Source organism: Osmia bicornis, chromosome 2, assembly GCF_907164935.1.
Source record: "Osmia bicornis bicornis chromosome 2, iOsmBic2.1, whole genome shotgun sequence".
NCBI classification, from domain to species: domain Eukaryota; kingdom Metazoa; phylum Arthropoda; class Insecta; order Hymenoptera; family Megachilidae; genus Osmia; species Osmia bicornis.
Window position 1 is genome coordinate 5,249,283 of NC_060217.1, and position 18,824 is coordinate 5,268,106.

An 18,824-nucleotide genomic window follows, 5' to 3' on the forward strand; every position below is an offset into this window, starting at 1 on the left:
GCGGCTTGTTATGCGCCGGACAAAATATCTATATCCGAGCAGAGACGGCACCCATTGACCCAGCTGGTGCTGGCCCGTTTGCCTGGCATAGTATCGTTGAATGGAATCGGATCGTACCACGACCATGCTAAAAACTCGACAACGAGCAGCCTTTCAGCTCGATAATAGACCGCTCCTTCGATTTTGCAAGCAGATTTAAACGCGTCGAAGCAGAGTAGATCGTTCCAGTTGTAGGACGTAGGTGTCCAACGAATGGATCGTGGAACGTAAAGATCCCGATGGACGTAGGTGTCCAACGGGTAAACCGTTGCGCACTTTGGTGCAGGGATTCAGGCACGTGGGTGTCCTTAGGAGTAGCTCGTTTCGTTCGAAATTTAAAGACACCACTGTGGAAGTTTCAATTGCCGACGAAGATCGACGCAGTGGAAGGACTAGATCTACTAATTGCACGTTTCTCGCGTTGGCACGTCGCGTTGATCGGTGCTTCGAGGAGGAACGCGAGCGTAGGAGTGACTAGCGAACGTCAACCTCTGCTCTCGAACAAGCTATCGATTCACTAACGGAGCGATGACCAGTAACTTGAACGAGCAGAGGCATCTCTGGGATCAGGATTTTCGGATAGCGAGGTCCACGCGTGGTGTTCGGTAATGTTCCTAAAATAGCGACCGGCAGGATGATCGCGGATGCCGTCGTGTTTCAGGCATTGTTCATCGGTAAGCTACGTGGGTGAACACACAGTCATCGACGTTGAGAACTTGGAGCTTCTCATCGCGACCGACTCGGTCAACATTTGTCATGTAAAATCTTTTTTCCGGACGATTCGTAGAGGAAGCCTAGGCGATGCTGCAATTTTTTGAAAAAAAAAATTGTCCGATAAACAATTGTGGAAAAAAAGAAGGCAAAGACAAACGAACGATTCTATCCGACAGCTATTTATCCGAGACTAGAAAAGCGTTTAACAGCGTGCACCGTTTGCCGTGTAGGCGATATTAGGATTGCGCAACCGTAAGGATTAGGATCTGTACGCGGCGAGACAGGGAGAAAGGGGTAGGTGGGAGGCTTGATTTCCGCAAATTAATTCATAAGAACGTCGTCGGCTGACGTCACTTCCTGGATACGCGCCGGCAAGGCGGGATACGCTCGTAGACGCGAGACGCTCGTAAGAGTTATCCGTCTCCTTTCTCTCTCGCTCCCGTATTCCTTCTTTCAAGCTGTTACTCTCTTACCGTATGTCTGTCCGTCTTCTCGCCTTATCCTTCTGTTTCACGCGCTTCACCTATACAGGGACACGTGGCAACTAAAAACTGCCCGCCGGGGCGTAAATAGAATGCTACTTAAAACCGGGGAAAATAAGGGCACTGACACTCTCATCGAGTCGGTTTCAACCTACGTCGACGATCATCGTGCCGATCCGTTCGAAGATCGAACGATACACGGCAAACTTGATCGTTCGATCGATGAATTTTTCGGATTTTTATTATACCGTAAAAGTTTCTTTGAAAATGAACGATCATCTTTCGAAGCAACTCAATCACGTTAACCATCGAAAGAATAGGTGGTTCCAGACAGCATATACACGTTCCCGAGGTTCCCAATTTTAAAAGTCAACAAAAGAAACCGCCGACGTAATTATCCCAAGCAGGCGGTCGAAGCCAGCCCTTTTCCCTCGACCCTGCGAAATCCTCGATCTCGATCATGCGACCGGCTCGCGTTGTAATCTCATTAAGCACCGTAATCTCCGAGAAACGTATCGATACTGGCTTATTAATTTCCGCACGAAACGGAGTTCGGGTCGTTAGTAACTCATTAAACGTTCTGCTACGAACCGTGCAGCATTATTACGCGCTCGTTCTTATCATTTCGACAGATAATTGCCCCTTATCAGGATCTTACATGTGCACTTAAGCCCCGAGCACACGTTTGCCGACCATTTCTCCATGACTACGCGCCGGTACACGCAATTTCAATCTTTGAATTTAATTATTTTTGAAACACTGCAGATAGTGGAAGATTTCGTTATTAATGGAACTAGAGATTTTGAAGATTTAATTTATTTAGATAGGTAACTCGAGAAATTGCAATGGCATCCTCTCTTACAAAAGTCTTCATTGTTTAAGACTTTTTCGGAACGAAATTTCGGGCACATCAGCTGTCAGGTAAAGCATCGTCTCATTAGCCCAGCATGATGCAATTAGACGTGCTGGAAACGGCTTAATTAGCATGGTTCTCTCGGGTGCAATGGAACCCGTCCGTCCCTTCTGCACCTTGAACCCCAGAGTGCAGCTACACATCGCGCGATGCGTGTTTTAGCTACGAAATTAAAAAAATCACGAGAAACTCATCGGCTAGATTGCACGTCGATGCATTCTGAAGGCCGTTTCAGTGAATTTTTCACAGACTGCGCATCTAGGGCCCCGCGATTCGACCGGGGAAAGCGAATGCACACTCCATGCAAATTCATTCTGCTAACATTCCACGAGAGCCTATCGCGAACAACGATCGACGATCTGTCGCTCGCGTTCCAGCCTACCATCACGTACCATTCTATTTTTAGAAATAGATATAATAAAAACTAACGCAATCTCTAAATCCAATTCGCGTGATGCAAAATTATCCACCGACAAAAGCGCATTCAAATCTCCGCCAAACAGCTATTTTACACATACATGCGAACACGAGACACGAAACTCGCGACTAGACCCGTTGAAAAGATCGATCATTCGAAAGAGAAGGATGTCTAACTCGTACGGTAAATTACAGCAAATTTTCACGTGCTCAGGGGCATAATTTTCTGGACAATTTATCACCTCGGTAATAATGGTTGGCCCACCGTGAGTCAAAGAGATCGTACGTAGCCGAAGAACGCTCGATAATGGCGTTATACGGCGTTGTATGGCGCGGCATGGCCGTTCGGACACAGAGGCTTTCGTGATCGCGAAAGGTAATTTAGCATTAGCGGGGCCGTTTTGGTAGGAGAAAAAAATGAAACGGGGGCTCGTTCGTGCCCCGTGCTTCGATGGGCCGCCGCCGATCGGATCGTCCGCTGGCATCGAACCAAAGACACACACCGACTTTCCACACAAAACCATCTGAATTTGCATAACTTCGCGCTGCAGGTGTTCGTATGCACGCGGTTGCATAGAAGCGCCGTTATATAGAGAGTGTTGCTAAATTATAGTTGGTCAGCATAGCAGAATTCGTGGAAACAAGTTGAATATACTCTACGTCCCTGTTGTATAATTAATATATACCTATTAAAAGACTGTCCAACAAATCGTTGTTATAAATATTGATACACCAAGCATAATAATTCAGCAACACCCTGTAGAATCAATGTAAACGCGCGTGGGAGAAGGTGGAAGGGGAGGTGACAGAAAGAACAGATTTCCTACCGAGAGGAAGCGGTCTGGCTTAGAAAACGGCAGTTTTCGTGCCGCGTTGAAATCAGGCCGCGACGATATATCGCCGCTCTTAACCTCGCCGATGCACTGCTGCACGAAACTTTATTTCCACGAAAGCCGGACGCTTCCGCAACCACCCGCCGCTTTTATACCCCTCGGAGCAGTGCTGCAGTGGTCGCAATGCAGCGGCCTACTGCTCCTGATGCAGTGAGCTGTGATAACGCTTCAACACCAGATTCAATTCAATACGGAGTACAATGATATAATATCGAATTGAAGGAAGAATAGAATTCGATCTGTTAAATTTCTTGACCTTTGATAACAGAGAAAGTTAGTTTCAAAGAGCGATAGAAATTAGCAAAAGCGGTTGCAAAACTTTGTCTAGATAGTGATGTTGATAAGATGGCGGTACGTTATCGATGTCTAATCGATAATCATTAGCAGCACCTCGTGACTAAGCTGCAGTGATCGATCGTCCTTTCACCTGCCATGCCGTTGGGAATCGAACAGCTACCTCTATACTTTAGCGTTAAAGTGAGCGTTTATTTGATCGTTTAGAAGAAACTAGTCTCTCTAATTGTCGCGATTTTAAATGTTAATCCTTCGTGATTAAATGTTGACCTTTCGAGGTCCAGGTGTGTATCCTAGGCGCAAATTTAATTGCATAGGATACTTATTAAATGAAAATTCAAATTTAATCCTCGCGTCCATTAAACTTTCATATCATTTTGCATCCCGAGTAATTATATAGAGGAAGAAAACGAGCCTAATGAGTGATAGAAAACTCACAGGTGTCCAGGAAAGGTAATCTAGGAAAGAACGAGAATGGTTAGACACAGGTGGTAAATTGCCACACGATGCACCGAATAACATTTGTGTCGCGCGCCCGAATAATTGATCGTCCTTTCACGTGCCACACCGGACGTAAATCGAAGAGCTGCGGCAAAATCGTCGAAGAGGAAGCGTTAATATTCATGGAAGATTGTCCACGAAGAATGTTCTCTTCCGATTTGAACAACTTGATAAAATGTACAAAGTTGAAACTGAATTCATTTGCAGCGTTACTTTTACAAATTAAAAATTCACCCTTCTGCTATACATCATGTAATAATTATTTTAGTCTGTTTATTAACTTCGAAAATTAATTCTGACTTCGTTTTAACTTCAGAAAATCTACAAGTCATCCAGACAAGCAAACCTTAACACGGTTTTCACCAAGATTTTACGACCTGCTGTTTGGCAAGCAGGTAGACAGTCGCGTATGCGACGCAGTCTACCGACGATTTTCACCATCCCAGATCGGACACGATATACCCGGACGCATGTCCAGCATAGTCATAGAAGTAGTATCCTCGTTAACGGACGCCAAAATCGCCCTTTCACCTCGTGAATACCAGAACAATGGAGAACGAGTAGAAAACTGGCGATCGGAAGCCGTGTAACAATTAACACGCGTTCCATGTCAAGCGAAATCATAGGAATTTTCTTTTTTTTTTCTATTGTCAGGAAAATTTCACGCTTTCCTTTTCAACGTAGATAATAAAAAAATAAATCTTTCGTCATTTTTTTTTGTCCCAACCACGAAGACGTTAATTATGACAACACCGAATCAAAGCACAATGGCAAGGTTTCTACCTAAGGCATCCCATTTCGAGTTTCGTGACCACCTGTTTCGGAAATCTTCGACCTAAGGAACCCCGGTGGAAACTTTGACAAACAAGAAGCGAAGGTTCGCCGTGCAATAAGCCTGTCGCAAACACAAACGAATCGAGCGATTTAACGCGAAAGAGGTTCAGGCTACGATCCGACTGGTGGCCGTTGTTTGTCCAGGAAACCTAATAATAACGGTACTCATTGTTGTATCGACAGTCCCACGCCCGGTTCGTCTATTTAGAAATAGGCGTTACATCGGTATTGTGCACCGACTTCCAAGAGAGAAGCAGAAACATCATTGTCGGAGAGATGGACGAATCGGTCGCCTTTTAATGTTTTCTTACAAACTGTTTCCAACTATTTTTTCCTGATTTTCCAAATCGAAAACAAAGCCAATTATATTGATTTTTTCGATTTGAAATTTAATTTCAAGAATTTTTCACTTCGAATAATCAATACTGTTTGATATTCTAAACGTTATTAAAGTGATTGAGAGTTTTCCAATGAAGAGTATTGAATGGGCATCGGTAACCGTTCGGTCGACGACTGAATGCAGCACACCGCTGCCGGATACCAGCGCACAGGATGACTTTTATTAAACGGTGAAATTCCAACGACATAGCTGCACGATTCCCATGGATTTTTGCACAGTGTACGTGGCAACCTACATGTTTCATACTCAATCTCTTATTTAATCCAATAAAAATAATCATTTTCCTGTTATTTCCAATAAGAACTGAATGCAGTATAATTTTGTAAATGTAAAAATAAATGTAGGTTCGCTCAAAAATATTGGAAACTCCAAATTTTTTATGGATGTATATACGCTTGCTTTGCATTTTTTTCTACGTCCGTCGAGCGAGCGAATATGTTATGTGGAAGAGATCCGATGCAAATTGCGGCAAAAAGTGAGAGTGGCAATGAGTCAACATCCGCGTTTGCTATTTTCTAGCCTTCGATAGTTTCCGAATGGAACCGAACAATCATATGTTCTTTTTTTTTTCCATCCACTCTATTCCCTGGTCGATTCTTTGTTATTTTTGTCGAGAAGAAAATCGGATCGATTCGAATAAGGATCGCGAAGAGATGCATAGGGAGCAGACTGATTTTCTTGTTAAATCGCTTGCAGAAGACGCTTTATCTTTAGAAACCACGGAGACAGACAGTGTCCCACCGGTTTTTTTCTCCTTAACGGAAATAGCTATCATTCTATGCGCCTTAGAATGAACCGGCAATACTCCGCAAAATTTATTTTCGTGGAGGTTTACGTATCCGCCGTCTGGGCGGAATATCGGGCGTAGGATCATCAAAGAAGCAACGGTCAACGTGGAAATTCGTGAAAATACGACAAATTTTCTTCGAAACAATCATCGCACTGTGCTTTAAAAATTAAGGATGAATTTTCCATTCTATATTGTTAGCAGTGCTATTCAATTTCTTTTACATTTCTAATTACGGTACTCGATTCGAGGCGTCGCGACGCGCCTGTTTGATTCATAACTCCCGTATCTCGGTAGATCAAATCGCTCGTCGATTAGCGTGAAATCACGGAAATGCTCACGTTTCGTCGATATGATTCATGGTTCCGGTCGAACGGCTGCAGACAGGTGAGCTTTTATTGAAACAATGCACAGAACGGTGCATGAAATTTCGTGGCATAAACCGTTCGACTATATTTCTGTCCCCATTAGCAAATAGCACATGAATTATACATGGCAGTCGGTTAATTAGCCGCGATGTGTTATGTGTCGAGTTTATCGAGTTGGAAAATTAAACAGCTCGATAGGTGAGCGGCTCGAGAGAATAATCGAACTGAATTCGAGGTACGTCGTTATTTTTACGTATGATACAAAAAATAAAAAAATTCATCGAGACCACACCTGAAACTCTACAGCGTACAAGAAGCATTTGTTAGAAATATTTTTGTCATCGTCTACCGATCGCGACTCCGACCCTCCGTGTTCCACGAGCGCCGTTAGTAAATTCTCTGTTATCCATGCGTGTTTCTGTGTACGTTTGTATCGTGGCGTCTACGCACCTCTCAGACACTTCTATTTATATTTTGATGTATTCGCGGCTGATTTTTGCGTAGAGGTTACTCATTCATTGGTCGATCAATTAATCTAGAACAGAGAATGAGAGGTTCTCCTTGTTCGTTCAATCAACGCGAAACTAGTCTCTCTGCTCTTTAATTAATAATACAATTATACGATTACGTATCTGTGGTTTGGCACTGCAAAAAGCAATTTCAAGAAAAGGATAGGATCGTAGAAACGACACCGTGTTAAATGGGAACGATTAATCGAACGACCGAAACGATTTAAGCTAGCTTTACTCGCGGTCGTTCGAAGCAGGCGTTCAGCTACTAAGTAATCTCACCGATTAGTGTTATTATCACTGTTATTACCCGCGTTGCTTTCTACTACCTGCTGAGTATTTAGTAAAGCAAAGAGTCGAGCGTGTATGGAAACTCGATAACCAGCAAATTGCCTATTCCCTTAATTAAATTAACCAGTTTTAATTTTACACAAAATTTTTTGCAACATCCGTTGAAAATAATTCAAGAATAAATTCATTAAAACCAGACATAATTTAGTTGAAACAAAGTCGGTTGATTCGTCTCCTCGGACGAAGCTCGTTTCGCAGCGCTTGTTGCGAAAGCAACGACAATAGCGATCATTTGGACGTTAATTAACACCGGTGTGAGAAGAATCGGTGTTGCGACGTGTCAAGAGAGTACACTGATTCGCGCTACGTGGTCACGGATTGCCGTCATTTCAAATAATTACCATCACCGTTGCTTCAACCACGAAATTTTTCTCTTTTTACCAACGGATTACAATACCGTGTTAAATTTCATTCCACGTCTCGATAAAAGTGCAACGCGATCAAGGTTGCATCTAAAATTCGTCTTAAGTATCGGGTGTCTTGGACAATTTTCATTAAAGAAATGAAGAAACCGGTGTCGGATAAGACTTGATCGAATTCGTCGGTGTTTCCTTAGAAATCATGACTGATTTTTGTCACCGTGTAATTCCATGTGTAATCGACGCGAATGACTAATCGATCCGATAATCAAGAATTCTTTAATACATACTTCCTTCCTGTTTGCCAAGAACCATCCCGAGATAAGGTTAATAAGAAAGCGCGGCTATTGACTACATCCGATGCTAATAGGAAAATGTACTCGCGAGAAGTGCATCTGTGACAGAGAAAATAACCTACATATTTCACGATCGCTTTCACTGTATTAAAAGAAAAACCATCGATCTAGGACGGAAAATTGCTAAAGAAAAAGAAAAGTGTATCAGTCTGAAAAAAAAGAAGGGGTGCCGGTTTAGCCGATGACAAGGATCGAAGATACGGATTAAAGAGGGGAAGCGAGGGAATGTTAATTTTTACGCGACACGATGGAAATCCGAGTCGATACGTCAATCCTCTACACACGGAATACAGGCGAACTCGTATAATACCCGCGTTAGAGGCCGTCTCTCGTTTTTGTTCCTCTTATTCTGTCTACGTCGTTCGCTGTACGCTTCCATTTAACAGCTAGCAGTAGCGGTGCACTGACTCGAAAGTCTGGGAATCGAAACCGCACGGATTCCCCGGCGGCGGATCCGGCGACGCGGCTAGACGCGACCGAAGCTAATAGCGAGAAAATTTTGCGGGGACGGAAGAAAAAAAGGTCAACGCCGCGCGTCGTCGATACTCTAGAGAAGGCATTGGCCTATCAGTAGAAAAATGGAGATGAACGAAATGTCGCGTGAAACAATTGAGAAACGAATATGAACAGAGACACGTTCCGTTCGTTCGATCCGTCAAATTACAATTCGGGCAATAAGAGAATTCTCTGTTAACAATTCTACCTCTGACAGTACACGATGTCACGCTTTCTCGTTTCTCCCTTTTTCCAGCGAATAGAAAAAGCTCGACGACGCCCGCGTGTTTCGAGTTTTGTCAACGGATAAGAGATGATGATTTTGCATGCTAACCTGAAAGTCTAGCGAGGAATCGAAGCATACCAGCGGCGGAAGACAGGCAATGAGCCGCGGTTCCAGCGACCAGAATTCCACCGGCGATCGGCATTTGTGTTTTCCTCCTCTTTCCCCAATTGTCCTGCGAGTGTATGCGTTGCGGTAGTGTGTGTGTGTGTCTGTAGTCGATCTCTGGCTTTCGTGTTGCGTTCCTCTTCGTGTTTGCAGCAGAGAAAGAGCGAGAAAGAGAAAGAGAGGTGGGAGAAGAAACGAGCTAGACAAGGATAAGTGACTGCCGGGGGGTGACGCGAGTCCTAGCCTAACTTAACCTCTCTTCCTCGTTTGGTGTTAAGGGACACACACGAGCACACCGGATGAAAATGCAAGATCCTTCGGACGGTAACGCGGGATGGTCGCGCACTGTTTTTTCAGTCCACGGCACACACTGTTCCCATGCCCGTGATTTTTCCTCGGATCTTTGACACTCCCGATTCGCGTAGCTCGACAGTCGGTTTCGTTTACGTGTCGTACGTGCGCGCGTGCCGTGTGTCGCGCCAGTGAAAACTCTGCTAGCTCACAGACGGAATGGTAGACTGCGACAGACGTACGGCCGACGGGATAGATAAATTGGCCTTCAGGGGGAGAGAGGGAGAAAGAAATAGTCCTCAACCGGTGAGAGAAGGGGGGAGGGAGGAGGAGGAGGAGGAGAGAAGCGTGTACGGCGGCGTAAAGTCCAACCACGGCCTCTACACGGATAGGAGAAAGACAGATTCTCTCTCCGTACACTCCGACACGATGTTGTCACGACTCACGCACTCATTCGTTTCTCGACGTTCGAGTAGTACGCGTAGAATGCGCGCACATTATTTAGGAACTGCTGTTCGAAAAAGAAAGCCTCTCCTTTTTATCTAGCTTGCAAATTGTGAAACCGTCGCGTCGCGGCGACGAGTTCGAATAAACGCGGCACACCGCGCGATTACGCTTCTTCGTCACCGTTACCATCCCGCGAATGAACGCGACAAAATCCTCTTAAACTCTCTTCTCTCCCATGGGCTATTTTTTACAACGATACAACAAATGCGAACGGCCTATCGTATCAACGTACTGTGTGTCTCTGCGTCGATTATACCTGCGATACTCGTCGTACTGATCGTTCCTAATCTTCTTAAATATGTCATCGTGACCGCGTTTAAGAATCGCGGTTGTTATTCGCGTAACTCGTGGGCCCTGACGGGCCCTCGCGATTATATGGCAACGACACTGCACTGTCAGACACAAACTAACATGGAACAGCCGAGCGACGACTGACTCCTCCGCTCGCGAGCCACCAGCAACGTTGCCACATCACTACCCGAGTCTCGATCGGGCAAGTCGGGCAAGTCTTCGGCCACCGACGGACAGGTACGACGGTCACTGCGTTCTTGGTGCTGGCGCGCGACCGACTGTTCCATTCGATTTCTTCTCCTCTTCTCTCTTGCTATCGTCCTGGGACAACCGTGCTCTGTTGCTATTGCTGTTGCTGTTCCTGTTCCTGTTCCTGTCGTTTGCCCGTAACGTCGTGTCGGTGCCTTCGCGATCAACGCTTTATCCTGCCTCGCCACGACTTGTCACCGCGGCTTCGAAGCCTATCAAGCTTTACTCCGGTATCGGCGACCGATCGTTGTCGCTGCTATCGACTGGCAATTCGTTCGGTGCATCGAAATCCATACGACTCTGTGATCCGAACGAGAACACAGCACCGAGCTAACTGGCCACATCTGCTGCCGATTTACTTGGGAGCTCTGTTAACTATACAGTACGACCGGCCAGTCTGCCTGCCATCCAATATGCTCCCTCGCTTTCTTACTCTTGTCTAACAGCCTGCCAGCCTTCTCGAATCGGCCGAGCCTACCTCTCGTGTATTCTCTCCTCTTTGCCTCCCTCCCTTTGCCACGCCGCTTTCCTTCTCCTTTCCTCTTGCCCTTCCTCTGTCGCTTCTCTCATTCACTCGCTCGCTAGCTAACTCACTTTCTCCATCCTTTTTCCACGGAACTCTCGTTTGCACCTACCACCTTCCTATCACGCTCCTCTTCTCACTGAAACTTCTCGCTCCGTCGAATGAATGGTTTAGTTCGGGAGGGCGGCCGTGCCGGAAACAGCCGATTGCATCCGGAAATCACCGAGCCTCTACTTCCCGCATTAGAGCGCTTCTTGAATAAAATTCCATTCTCTCTTCCTTTCTTCCTTCACCGTACGATTTATCTGATGGCTTTTTTTTTATACACTTTCCCGAATTCGTGACGATACCGTGAAACGTTGGTAAAATCGTAATAGATAAAAGGATGGACTTTGATTCCTGGAGGAAAACACTTGTCCACGATTCAACCGCGCCTTCGTCCCTTCGCGATCCGTTGTGCCGGATCGCGTTCCACGAACCTTTTCGTGTAACTTTTCGTGCGTGAAATTGTAATACGTTTTGACGCGTGCATTTCGTTTCTAGTGCATGCGCTTCTGCGCATATTTTCTTTCCTCTTTCTTCTTTCTCGTTGCTTCATTCAACCGACCGAACCGTGTGTCCCGTAACGGTAGTTAAACGGTGTATCAACCGCGTTCGCGTAAACGCATTCCCATCGTTGCACTATTTATGCAAATACGATTTCCTATTGTAATGGAGCCAACTCTTTCGTGCATATTTTATCTCGCCTTGTCCTAATTTCTTTTTCCTTTATCTTAGTCATGCATTATGGTCAAATCTGATATTTCATCCGGCGCCATAAAAAATTATGATTCTGGTTAATAATCTGTTCCCTTTTATTTCGTTACCAAATCTTTATAGGGTTTTATCAAGACGAAGTTCCATTGCCTCGAAACACGAAGGGATTGAATCGTTGCATGTTCCACGCGTTTCGTGAAACTGGAGCAGTATTTTAGGCTAAAAATTGGCGTCGATTAAAAAGAACTGCAGCGTCTGGTGAACTAAATTATGCAAGAAAAATATACCGATACCCTTCGACACGATACAGCGGCGGTAAAAATGTTGCCGCTTTAACCGCCATTCTACGCGTATTTTTCAAACATCTCTTTACGGTCCATTCGTGCTTGAATCGTTGAAAGGGGTCGAATTTGTGGATACAGTTATGCCGATTCAAATTAAACATCTCAAGGCTGGGGTGTTTCCTGTTTATCTATTCACTTTTTTATACCATCCTTGTAACACATTCTTTGTAAGACAATTGTGAAATAAATATTAGATGATTATGATTATGATTACGATCAAGTACAGCTTCCTATTTTCAATGATGAACCAACAATTAATAGATGCGTTTACGTATGACGATATTGTCATTTTCTATTTTATCGACTCCTTTTATCAAGCTCCTTCAATTGTATAATTTGTTATTTATTTGATGATTAAGATCTGCAATTGTGTTATGCAGAATCAAGCAGTGACGTAAGGAGATGCGCTGATTCATAACATAAAATAAGAGAAATGGTAATCGGAAGTATCTTAAGGTATGCTTCCAGTACATGGTGCGACATCTGACGGTAATGTAGGAATATTTACAGCCAAATAGTTCGTCATATAAGTAGAAGGTGGCGCTTGATTATTGTTCTCGTTATTTTGAATCTTTCTTTAAATTATGGGGACCATAGCGGTCCGCTAAATTCTCAAATTCAGCGTCTTGATATAATTGCTTGAAAATTTATGTAATCAATGTCGAAGATCGTGATAATAAATTCAAACATAGCTAAGAATGATATGGATTGTGAGCACTTTGTATCAGAAACATTCAATAAAAGGAAGGAAGAGAAACAATGAGAAATTTTATGCGGTGGCAATGTTCCTCGAGATTGCACACGTATAAAGGACATTCGACGTTATATTTAAAAATAGTGCGAGATTATTGAAGCATTTCGCTTCACCTGCCTCAGAAAGGAACATCTGCGAAGCAATCTCGATTTCCTTGCGTGGCGATCCTTTGTAACCGCGCATCGTCGATTCACAGGTTTCCTCAACCATGGAAATTAATCAACCTTAGACCATGATCAGGATTGATAATGGGAAAACGTGATGCTCGCCACGGTCGTTCGTCCTGGCTGGATTCAACGATCGAGAAAGAGATTCTATCATCTTCTTTTTCGTTATTCGTTGAAGCGATTTGTCTGGACGCGGTCAAAGGGAACTTTATCGTTCACCGATCGTGAAAATAGCGACGCGGCCACGTTAGCAATCGAATTTCACGAATCGAATGGCGGAAAATGCGATGCGCTCTTCTGTCCATGGTCAGCTGAAACCTCAAAGCAATCAATGATCGATTAGAAGATTGGTGTTTTCGTGATCACCGGCATTACTTGCGTTTTACGTCACGTACGGTTAATCAATAGCATGCGTCGTATCGATCATTTATTGTCACGAGAGAATAGTTAATAGGTTGGAAATAGGTTTTATACCTTTCTTCGCTAACAATGCTTGCAACTTGTAGACGTGGTCCTTCGCGTACATTCAGAATGATAATCGTTGACAACTGATAGGTTTAGCGATAAATCGATGCTTAGTTGAGAGGAACGAAACGTAAGTTAACGTGTCAGGATATCATATCGTGGTTGGTCCCTACCGTCCACGTAGTTAAAGGGATATCTTCGCGCAAAGGATCATAATTTGATAGACGATCGTAGAATATTCATCAGCAGACGTCGTATTCATCGGCGCAGGCGTCGTTTGTCGATGTCGTCGACGATGTCCTCTGGATTCCTCGCCTGTTTTCGCGGCAAACAATTGTTGTTCGTTCATTCGGCACCGGACACGGTTCTCCGCTATGTCGACCTCCCTGTTGCTCGCGAGTGCCTTCTTCTACGCCTCCTTCCTTGGATTTTCTTTGTGTCAGACATCAATGACCATGCGTAAGTTTCCGTATAATTATACCTGTAAAAATAATTATAATCGTGTCAGTCAAATTAGCAAATTAGCAAATTACAATTCTCAGAGTAATTAAAGAGATAGAAGAAAATGAAGGTTTCAAATACGACTATCGTTACAGAAATTTGAAATGTACCGAACTAAGTATTAAAAAATCCAATGACAATTGAATCGATCGATACCTTAAACATTGATTGACTGGCATGAAAAATTTATCCGTTCCCAATACACTGATACGAAAACCAGCCGTATTATCATTGAATTATTTACTCGATAAACGTCAGTCTAAAACCTTCCGCATCTTCGTTGTCGATTCGTTCGACCATTTCCGGTCCTTGACATATAAAGTAACATTTTTCAATAAAAGCAATTACCACAGAAAAAAATCGTACATTACATCACGTAAAAAAATAAAGTAAAAGAAAAAGAATAAAATGTTGTCTTTCCATATAATTTACGTATTCCCCTAGAGCATTAGGAACGTGCAACGTTTAGATTATTAGTTCCTGATTACATCTAATAGTAGGGTGACGAGGCCGCATGTTCTATAAAACTACGTATTCCAAAGTAGCCAGGTGTTGCATCACGTGTAAAAAATATCGATAATACTGTCACGACATTAGTAATTATTTGCAAATATTATACCTATAATATTCAATTTAATAAGTGAGATATGATTGTAAATAAATACAACCTCTGCACGATATTATACTTTTTCTCTTGGGTATAAAATACCTTTCCTATATTTCTATACTCTATTGTGTCATACAGTAATAGTGTTAGAGGAAGCCGACACGCAGATTCTGGGCCTACTGAACGAGGCTGCGCCTCAAGCTGAGAAGAACTTTGGGGAGGATGTCATCACCGTTGAGATTTCCACTGTCCAAATTGATCGAACAAACTTGGAGGCCAGTTTTGAGAGAGGTTAAAGAAATTTTCACAGCTTTCGATTCTTTCAATTAAGAAATCAGACAAATCTTGCACCCTATATAAAACATAATATTTATATTCTTTTTACTCCTGAACCAGCCAGCTGTAATTATACCTTGTTCTTATTCTTGTCTCGTTAAAATCAACTTGCAGTATGTGCTGCCTTATTTAAGGGAATCAGTATCGTACTCGACATGACTTGGACCGGCTGGGAAAAGCTACGAAACATGGCCGACAAGAATGGAATAATATACAAACGGGGCGATAGCAGTATAAATCCGTATGTGCAAGCGATCGATGATCTTTTAATGTTGAAGAATGCCACGGACGTGGGCTTGATCTTCGAAGATGAAAGGGGTACCTTGACATTAGTATTCAATGAACTTCTAGCAAAACGTTTGCTAACGAAACACGATGTTTTGATTTATTGCAGAGTTGAATCAGAGTCTGTATTATTTGATTGGAAATTCGATAATCAGATTGGTGGTGATCGATGAATTCACGGAAAAAACGGTTTCGAAGATACGGAGCATGAGACCTTCGCCATCTTATTATGCGATTTATGCGAGTACATCGAAAATGGAGGACCTATTTCGAACAGTAAGTGGTCGAAAATCAGCAGAAATCAACGAATCTGTTAATTATTCTCATCGTGTGTTAATAATCATAGGCCATTCAAGGAGGATTGGTAAAACGAGATGGGATCTGGAACTTAGTGTTCACGGACAATAATTACAAAGACTTTAGATATATCAATGGAGATTTACAATTAAACACATCGATCACTGTTCTGACGATGAAGAAGAATGTTTGCTGTCGTCTGATGGGTGAATCTTCCTGCAATTGTCCCACCGATGTTGCGGTACTTTCAATTTAAATATTCTTTAATCCTTAAATGTTAGACTAATAGAACTGAATTGAATTTCTTTTGAAACTCGTATAGATATTTTCGAACTACTTTAAACGACTGGTAGGCCTAGTAGTGAGTTTAATGAGTGAACTACAAAAATCAGGGATCAGTGTGGAGCCAAAAACTGGACGATGTTCCTCTCCAAACTCCAGTCAAACCGCTTCGAACATTACCTCTGAGGCTTTTAACAAAAACATACTGGCTGTGAGTTCTATAGAAATTATAATTATTACTTGTGTACAATAATAATTGATGTAAGGAGGTGTACCAAGAAATAAATTATAATATTAGAGACTAGGAGGCAATGACACTTTCGAGTATTGGTCAGAGAAAGCAATGATCACGTACAAAGCAGAAATAGAATTCGAAACTCTTAATAACGGGGTCATGGAGCCTTTGGCTACATGGTCGAGACATACTAAGATTAAAGAAGCTGAAGGAAGAAAGATCGAACCTGCCAGAAGATTTTTCCGAATTGGAACTAATCCTGTAACATATTTTTCTTACTCAATTAAATATTAGTTAATTTTGTTTAAAAAATTCAGTGGTCAAATTGTATTAGTTAGTACCTTGGACGGTGGCCAAAGTGGACCCTGCAACCGGACAGGTGCTGAAAGATGAAAATGGAAATGAAATATGGGAAGGTTATTGTATAGACTTCGTGAAGAAACTCTCCGAAGAAATGCAGTTCGATTATGACTTAGTCGTACCTCAAGATCGACAATTTGGAAAGAAGTTGCCTAATGGGCAATGGAACGGCTTGATTGGTGACCTTGCTAAAGGGGTAAATATTATTTTTTCGGTGAAAGTGATTCAGTGATTCACATATTTGCTCACCTGATTTCGAATTCCAAGGAAATATAATTTAGCAGCCGAATATGTGAGTCATTGTGTTATATTTTACAGGAAACTGACATCGTAATTGCCGCACTGACGATGACATCAGAACGCGAGGAAGTTATCGATTTCGTGGCTCCCTACTTCGAACAGTCTGGTATACTAATCGGTGAGAAATTTTCCTTTACAATAGTTTCTTCAGATAATTAATACCGCGTAATTGTTTTAGTAATGAGAAAACCAGTTCGCAAACCTTCCTTGTTCAAATTCATGACGGTCCTTAAGGTTGAAGTCTGGCTTAGCATCGTGGGTGCGCTAACGTTAACTGGAATCATGATTTGGATACTCGATAAATATTCTCCTTACAGTGCTAGAAATAACAAACGTTTGTATCCATACCCCTGTAGGTGAGAAATTAATTAATTAATCGATCAGTTCAAGGAAAGTCAATGCAGCAATTCCTATAGTAATTACAACCTTTTGTAGAGAATTTACATTGAAGGAGAGCTTTTGGTTCGCCCTGACCTCCTTCACTCCTCAGGGTGGGGGTGAAGCACCCAAGGCACTATCAAGCAGAACTCTCGTGGCAGCCTACTGGCTGTTCGTCGTCCTAATGCTTGCCACCTTCACTGCTAATTTGGCAGCTTTCCTCACCGTGGAACGAATGCAGGTTCCTTCATTTTCCATCACGTTCGTTCTAGAAACATTGAAACTGAAAGTTAATCTTTTTCGTTAATATAGTCCCCAGTTCAATCGTTGGAGCAATTGGCCAGGCAATCAAGAATTAATTACACTGTTCTGGCCAATTCTAGTGTGCATCAATATTTCATGAACATGAAGAATGCTGAAGACAAATTGTACACGTAAGTCTGCGGTTCGATATCAATATTCGGTATCTAATTTTATTATTATTATTTTTCAACTCTGTCACAGTGTATGGAAGGAAATTACATTGAACAGTACGAGCGATCAAGTGGAATACAGAGTATGGGACTACCCTATCAAAGAACAATATGGCCACATTCTGCAAGCGATAACGCAAGTGGGCCCAGTGAAAAGTTCCGAGGAAGGCTTTCGAAAGGTACTTTCAACCTTTCGAATTATAATACTCGTGTAATTCATTACATAGTTTATTGCGCATAAATAAACTCCAGAGTAAGAGTAGGGAAATCGTCATCGAACCGATCAATCACGTCCAGAAAATCACCGATGACAGTGTTTTTGTTCTGTTGCAGGTGATAGAAAGCGAGAACGCAGAATTCGCTTTTATCCACGACTCGTCGGAGATCCGCTATGAAGCAACGAGAAACTGCAATTTGACAGAGGTTGGAGATGTGTTCGCAGAACAACCTTATGCAATTGCTGTCCAACAAGGAAGTCACCTGCAAGAGGAGATAAGCAGAAGGTACTCGATTCGAATCACCTCTGTGAAACCATCATTTTTTAAACAGATTTTTATTATTCTAGAATTCTTGATCTACAGAAGGACAGGTACTTTGAAACGTTGTCATCGAAGTATTGGAATCAGTCTTTGAAAGCACAGTGCATGAATTCTGATGACAATGAGGGAATAACGTTGGAAAGTTTGGGTAAACTGTTAATAAACTGTAGAATTCTGAATGAGTAAAATATTGGCAAATGATAATTTTCAAATAATATACAATAATATTTAGGTGGAGTATTCATTGCAACTCTATTCGGACTCGCTTTAGCGATGATCACGTTAGCTGGAGAGATACTCTACTACCGCAAACGCAACCCACAAAAGGACAAACGAAAAAATAAGAAGAAGGTGAACACCATTGATAACGACAAGATCATGATCCAGAAACTAGCATCGAAATTGCAGATGAAACCTGCCCCTAACACTATGCTGTTCGAGAAACAGATCAATGCTCCTCGAGTGTCTCACATCTCTGTATATCCACGGAATTTCTCTTTTAAAGAGTAAAACAACATTTTTCCCCATCAGAATATTAATTTCACTATAGTAATCTGACTACCGTTGCTTATTCGAGACGAACAATTTGATAATAAATGCAGTGTAACGAGAGTGGAAATAAAGTTTATAGCGATTATTTACAGTTACCAGTGTCTTTTACTTTTTCACAATTTTCATCGCACGATTTACCAATTTTTCACGCTTCTTGCAGACGCTGAAAAGACTCGTAAATTGAATCGGATCGAAACGATGTATACCTCTTTCTTATTCTATTAATCAG

The 18,824-nt window shown here is 42.5% G+C and overlaps 2 protein-coding genes and 1 long non-coding RNA gene across 7 annotated transcripts in view; 2 read left to right on the forward strand and 1 right to left on the reverse strand.

Moving 5' to 3' along the window:
* Nucleotides 1-11,161, reverse strand: part of LOC114879158 — a 39,294-nt gene extending 28,133 nt beyond the window's left edge. For 3 of the 4 annotated variants that reach the window (XR_003789866.2, XR_003789865.2, XM_029193801.2), the window contains exon 1: nucleotides 9,047-11,153. Coding sequence is in view for 2 of the 4 variants with exons in the window: in XM_029193801.2 (XP_029049634.1) it covers nucleotides 9,047-9,140 (94 nt within the window). In the remaining 2 variants the exon portion in view is untranslated. Of the gene's footprint in view, nucleotides 1-9,046 lie in introns of all 4 variants that reach the window. The other variant, XM_029193817.2, reaches the window with a different exon arrangement.
* Nucleotides 10,341-12,268, forward strand: LOC114879228. Its single transcript, XR_003789880.1, has 2 exons — nucleotides 10,341-10,429; nucleotides 11,844-12,268. It is a non-coding gene; the product is annotated as an uncharacterized LOC114879228 (long non-coding RNA).
* A 1,015-nt stretch (nucleotides 12,269-13,283) lies between these two features.
* Nucleotides 13,284-18,690, forward strand: LOC114879006 (ionotropic receptor 25a). 2 transcript variants are annotated; one of them, XM_046290071.1, is made up of 16 exons: nucleotides 13,284-13,909; nucleotides 14,697-14,849; nucleotides 15,009-15,212; nucleotides 15,289-15,455; nucleotides 15,526-15,717; nucleotides 15,799-15,969; nucleotides 16,057-16,254; nucleotides 16,328-16,549; nucleotides 16,672-16,771; nucleotides 16,832-17,009; nucleotides 17,089-17,272; nucleotides 17,344-17,465; nucleotides 17,536-17,683; nucleotides 17,838-18,007; nucleotides 18,070-18,191; nucleotides 18,276-18,690. In XM_046290071.1, exons 1-16 carry the CDS (start codon nucleotides 13,825-13,827, stop codon nucleotides 18,551-18,553), a joined length of 2,694 nt encoding a protein of 897 aa, XP_046146027.1. In that variant the 5' UTR covers nucleotides 13,284-13,824; the 3' UTR covers nucleotides 18,554-18,690. The 2 variants fall into 2 exon arrangements, with proteins under 2 accessions (XP_046146027.1, XP_046146028.1); XM_046290072.1 differs by lacking the exon at nucleotides 13,284-13,909 and having other exon boundaries at nucleotides 14,703-14,849; nucleotides 15,029-15,212.
* The last annotated feature ends 134 nt before the right edge of the window (nucleotides 18,691-18,824 follow it).